The 6,321-nt window shown below is 36.7% G+C and overlaps 1 protein-coding gene across 1 annotated transcript; it reads right to left on the bottom strand.

Annotated features, from left to right (window-relative positions):
• Window positions 1-2,004: 2,004 nt before the first annotated feature.
• LOC110116244 (patatin-like protein 3) lies at window positions 2,005-4,215 on the bottom strand. The gene is made up of 3 exons (XM_020849757.2): window positions 3,325-4,215; window positions 2,517-2,579; window positions 2,005-2,295 (listed from the first exon to the last, which is right to left on the bottom strand). The coding sequence occupies exons 1-3, from the start codon at window positions 4,213-4,215 to the stop codon at window positions 2,005-2,007; spliced, it is 1,245 nt and encodes a 414-aa protein (XP_020705416.1).
• Window positions 4,216-6,321: the final 2,106 nt, after the last annotated feature.

Below are 6,321 nucleotides of genomic sequence, written 5' to 3'. Positions count from 1 at the left end.
AAATAATAATGACAACCAACAATCATGAGAGTGATGATTTAACGCTTATGCTAAAAGAGTTTGCAACAATAAAATGCATTAGATAATTCAGGCGCTGAGAAGGAGGATGATGTCGAAGAAGAACATGAGGAACATAATGATGATGATGATGAGTGTTAAGATGAGGATGACTAAAGAGTTTTTTTTTTCAATGTATTTTGAATTTACATTTTTTTCTTTTATAAATTTCAAATTAAACATTTTTTTGACAATCATGCTTTTCAATTTATTTTTTTTATTTGAAAGGGTGCATACCATTAAACTTTATATTACCTTATGTTCAGACTTTCAATTCAGATGCTTATAACTCAAAATTCATTGAGGCCTTATATGGTTGCCTCATACCTTTTGTAAAAGATAGTTTTAAAAACATCTATTGAGAGAACGAAGGTTCTTAACGGATAAGCACATACAAAAAAAAAGCTTTGAAAATCTGTAGAAAAATGAAGTTTCGTAAAAAGTATTTAAACCCTAAAGCAATACATTCAAACGGTCAGAAATATCAATCATTTACGATTCGCCCCCATCGCAAAAACTATAACAATGCTTAAGTTATTCGAATTTTTTTAGGCATTTTGTGACATGCGTAGCAAATGGAGACCAAAGTTGCTCACAATAATATGTGACCAAATATTTTGCTGCTTTTTTTTTTTGGAAGCTGATAAAAAAATGAACTGCAAATTATTTTAAATTTATGAATTCAAAATATTTTGAAACTTGATTTACTTTAAAATAAATTTTGATGAATTTCAAATTTATCTATTTTTTACTAAATTTCAAAATATATTGCACATTAATTCTGCTCTCGTCGTCAATCACCAAACACCACTACCCCTGGCTAGCCTCCAACCACCTCCACTACTTGTTTGTTGCAGCTGCAACAATCCATCACCGCCACTCGTCATTGCCGCCTACATTGTTCTTCACTACCGCTCACCATGGCCACTCGCCATCACCTTCCACCATTGCCATGCACCCCTACCTCCATTGCTACTGTGGACTGCTACATGCCTCTACCGACCACCACTATTGTCATGCTTTGCATTGCATTTATTTTACTATCAACTAAATAAAAATACTTCCATTTCTTACATTAATCTAAAATACTTCTAAACATTCTAAATACATTGTATTCATTGTACTATGTATTTTTCTTTTAATCACACTAAAAGTGGCAAAATTTTCAAACAGTGCGTAACATCCTATAACATTTACATTGTTTTTCATTGAAAATTTGATAAAAATTATATTAAAAAAAAAGTGTTCAGTTTTTTTTTTGTGAATTTTAATATTTATGTGAGTATTTAAAAAATAATAATACATAAATAAAAAATAAAATTTTAAAATATTATATATATATAATTGTCTCTAAAAAAATAACTTTTGGTTCAAAATAATGAATCATATAAGGCTGAATGAGAGAGAGAGAGAGGTGGGGGAGGGGGAGAGAGAGATCATTAAACTCTACCCTATCTTCATAATTCTTGAGAACCACAATACGGATCACAACCAGATAAAAGAAAATTTATTCTGAGTGGATACCGGACGACATCCAAAGACCAATCATAATGTGTTCGGTACCATTGTGTACCTAATGACATGAAGCATTCTGATTGGTCTCTGAATTGTCCAGTGTCCGCACATAATAATTTCTCCAAATAAGGAACAACGACCACTCTCAATTATAAGAGAAATTATTTTATATGGAATATGGATGCAGAGTTGCATTTGAATATATGAATATACATAATGTATATACACTACAAAAATATAAAAATATATAGCATATGCACACTATGATACTCAGTTACTCACCATCTAAATGCAACTCTTCGTCGGGATTCCTCACAAAATAATTTCTTCAATTTTAAACCTACAGAAAGCGTTAAAAATCAACAAAGAAAATGCTAAAATACATTGTCACATTATTAACAGCCTTTCACATCACAGAGATGCCGCCAACTGCTACGTTGACGCCACTGTAGAAGTAGTGGTATTCGTCGCTGACGACGTCCGAGACATTAACGTTGGCTTGATAAGAACCGTCGGTATGCTGCTCCCCTTCCTCCTATCGTGCTCCGCGATTAGCTCACCGCAAAACCATTCCAATCTATCTCCATTGGTCTTCTCCAATACCTTTCTCCCCCTAAATAGCACCGAATCGACGCTCCGCTGGCTTAGCAGCATTTCCTCCACGGCCGGCACCGGCGGCGGCGGCGGCGACGGTGACTTTCCTGCGCTTGCAGGGCGGTGTGCCTGGAATACCCCCATATTCAGCTCTTGACTTTGCCATAATACCCCGCATGAGAACTTTTCCGTAATTAAAATTTTCCTTTTGAAAATAAAATTATTTCGAAAGAATTGCTTTAAAATCCTATAATTGGTAACAAATTATTTTTTAATATGCTATTGAATAAATAAAATAAATAAATTTTGATCAATGAATGCTTAATTTAATTTCACTTTGTGATCTTCACCTCAATGCGGACATAGTTCGTCAGCCTGCTTTGTCGGAAGGCCATTGCCACTGCTTGATCGACCTGTAAGGAGACAGCCCTTTCCGGTAAGGGCTCATTTGATTGATTGTAAATAAAAAAAAAAAAAAAATTTACATACATATCATTTTATTTCATACTATTTATATATCTAACATTTAAAATATTAATATTACAAATATATCACTTATAGACGACTTTAATATCAAATATATCACTCCTATAATATATTTTCTATCATTCATATCATCCTATAAATTTTAATATTTCCTTCTATGCATTCAAATTTGTTATATGAATGACAGATATGTAATATTAATATTTTAAATATTAGAATATAAATAGCTAAAATTAAGAAAATAAATAGCTAAAATTAAGTGATATGTCTGTAATATTAATAGCTAAAAAAAATATGTTCTAAGAACCAAAAGATTTTATTTTCTTATTTAAAAAATGAGAAAATTTTTAAAAAATAATATTAATTTATAATTACATGCTAATTAAGAAATCGAACAATTTTGGAAAAATATTCCCCATCTTAAAAACAATCATAGATCGCAGTCTCAACTGAGACTTATCAGTTTCATTCTTTTTCAAGTGAAACGATAAAGTTTTGTTTAGGATAGTTTCTCATTAATTTTTAAAGTAGCTATTTAATATAAAAATTTTGTGCTAAAAAATAATTATTAAAATAATAATAAACCTCAAGGTAAAAGTTGCTGATGAGGTAAGTTTAATATTTTAATTTTTTTTATTTTTTTATTTTTATTATGGACATTGGGTCCCATACCATTTCTGCAGCGGCGTCCCCGGCAATTTTTAAAAGCTTCGCCGCAGCCGGCGGTCCAATATCCTCCGCGCCATTTCCCAGCGAAACCACAAGAAGATCTTCAACACCGGCGGCGAAGGGAAACTCAACCGTATTGTTCAGCACATGAGTTATCGCCATCGCTGTGGGATTCCGCATTACAACGCCGCCGCCGACGGCATCAATCCGCGTCCTGCCCTCCACCGATCGTATCACCAATCTCGCCTTCTCTGAGCACGTCGCCGCACACACTTCGGGAATCGAGAAATCAAATGCGTCCGCCTCAACCGCATCGGCCCGCGAGAACACAAACGGAGACCCCGTCGCTAGGTCGTAGCAGGGGATCAGCACTGGCTTGATCGTGTCCCGAAGTGTCGATTCCCCAAACAATCGCCGGAAAATCCCCCCCGATCGACGGAAAATTCCCTTTCTTCCAGCGGAAGAGAGTTTCCGTCGGTTCTTCATGATGAATCGAAGCGCGTCGCCGGCGGAGAACAGTGGACGGCCGCTTGGGGAGCGGGTGAAAAGCATTGCCGTGAGGACTCCACCGGATCCTGATCCCGCAGCAATGTCGAAGAAATCGGCGATTCTGGCCTCGGGATTCCTACATTGCTTAGCAAGGGAGGCTTCCAGGCGGGCCAGGGCAACGGCGGCGAAAACGCCAGTGCCGGCGTCAATTGAGAGAATACGGACTTTGCCGGCGCTTAAGGGCCTCGGAAACTTCCCTGGGGTCTTTGGCAGGGTTGCAGCGACAATAGTGTTTGGATCGTCATAGCCAAATAGAAACTTGCTCTCCAGAATGGAGAAGATCTCGTAGCTAAGCTTGTTGATGTCGTGGCTGGAATGAATTATCGCCGACGTCTCAGCCGCCATTCCTAGGGTTTCGATATCAGACTTCGATTGCAGTGACGGTTCGAGCTCTAGGTCTGCTTTTATATAGCAAGAAGGTAGGAGAAGGGGCGTAGGCGAACATGTGAGACTGACGCAAGTTAGCTACGTCAAGCGACTAATGTTTTTGTCCGGATTACAGCAGGAAGAGCCATTTAGGGTAATTTCCTTCAAGCAGTGAAGAAACTGTGAAAATCGAAGGTACTCTTGAACTTCTTTCTATCCCAAATGGCTTCTATTTTTTATTGTAGTTAATATAGACTTGGTTTAACGATGGAGGTCCATGATTTTTAATGGTGGACCTTCTATTTTTTTTTTGACAGTATGGGTAGTCAATTTTTTACTGAATCCAACCTGAATCCGACATGAAAAAATCTGGATTCGAGTTGATCAATTCGATTGATTCAAGAATTGGGTTAGATTGCACAGAAATTTGAAAATGGCCCGAAAATGGCCTGCCTGCCCTGCCCGTGTTGCCTGACTCGTCGAGTCACGTCATGGTGTCCCGTCTCTTCTTGATGCGACTCAGTCGCCATGCCGCGTCTATTCCGTCTCTTTGCCCGACCCGCCACCGTTGATGTCGTTGTCGTCGGCGCTGTTGTTGCCGCTACCGTCGGCGCTGTTGTTGCTGCTGCCATCGTTGCGGCCGATGCGTCATTGCTTCGTCGCCAGCTTGAATCAGAAACCAAAAGGCGGAAGTAACGATAGGAGCTTAGATCACATAAATCCTTATCAGGTCGGGTCAACCCGACAACCCGATAGGTTGGGTCCATGTTGCATTTTCTGGCTCGTTTGCAAAAATGGGTAGGATTCCAGTCGTGTCAAATAGCGTTGGGTTAGTTTTGAGTTCGACCCGAACCCAACCCGTTGACTCGAATTGACACCCCTAAATAAGAGTTGTAATCCTCTTACCCTCGACCCCTTCATAGAAAAATGGGCTAGGTTGACCCTTGCTTGAGTCAGTGTTCAATTTTTTATCTAATCTATATTATTTGAGTACATAACCCTAACCATTAAAGGAAAATGTGTCCTTCAGTCATTTTTGCATGAAAGAAACCCAACACCTTTCAATGCCTATGACACTTTTGCAAATGATGGCTTTAGTTACCCTAAATCTTCTAACTACCAACCACCAACATTACCGACAACCAATCTTTGGAAGGGCAGAAGTCGTAACAAAAAATATAAGCATTAATAATGTAACAACCTGATAATTATTCAAATAAATTTAAAAAGAGAATCTAAATTTTTGTCTAAATTTGAGTACTACAGCACTGTGCTTTAAAGTGCAGTGGTGCTAGAAATTACCGTCGCGACATCGAAGGTTTTTTTGCATAGTAATTCTAGATTCAGCATGCAACATGACGGTGTTGGCTTCCTTGATCGCTGCGGCACCATGCATAATTAATATACTTTTTTTTATATAATTAAATCAAGAGTTTTTTCACTCACTCCTCCCATCCTTACCTCATGTTGTGGCTTTGTCATGGAATGATAGAAGATAAAGGGAAGTAATAAGGAGAGAAGAAAGAGAAAGCTTGGTTTTTTTTACCATCGATTCATTTCATCGCTTTTATAAAAATTGATTATATCATTGTAGATGACTTCTCTCATATTTTCACTATCAAAGATTTTGATTTCACCGTTGGATTCCTCTAAATGTGATTTGAATTGCATTTTTCATAGATTTAGTTAACTTATACTATGTAACTTTTTATATGTTATAGTATTGATTATTCTGGACATTTTGAATGGTTGATTTTAAAATTTCACCATTTAAAATAGTAATTATTACACTTTACATTATTCACACATAATATTATTTTTTGTATTTTAATACAAGTATATTGTCAATATAAGCATTGCGAATAAATAGGGATATGTGATTGATTAATATTTAGTTGCTATTACTTTTGATAATATAAATACTAAAATAAGTAAAGACTAGCTATTTAATGATGTTAGATAGAAGCTAACTAATTTTATATCACATATAAGATATTGATTTGATACATATATAAAATGGCTGAAGATCATATGTATACTGATTTAATAGTATTGCCTTGTTATAGAATCTGACAGTCTTCATAG

The sequence above is a fragment of the Dendrobium catenatum genome, unplaced genomic scaffold (genome assembly GCF_001605985.2).
Source record: "Dendrobium catenatum unplaced genomic scaffold, ASM160598v2 original_scaffold_101648, whole genome shotgun sequence".
Classification (NCBI taxonomy): Eukaryota; Viridiplantae; Streptophyta; class Magnoliopsida; order Asparagales; family Orchidaceae; genus Dendrobium; species Dendrobium catenatum.
The sequence above is the reverse complement of the archived record's forward strand: the minus strand, read 5'-3'. Positions and strand labels throughout refer to the sequence as shown.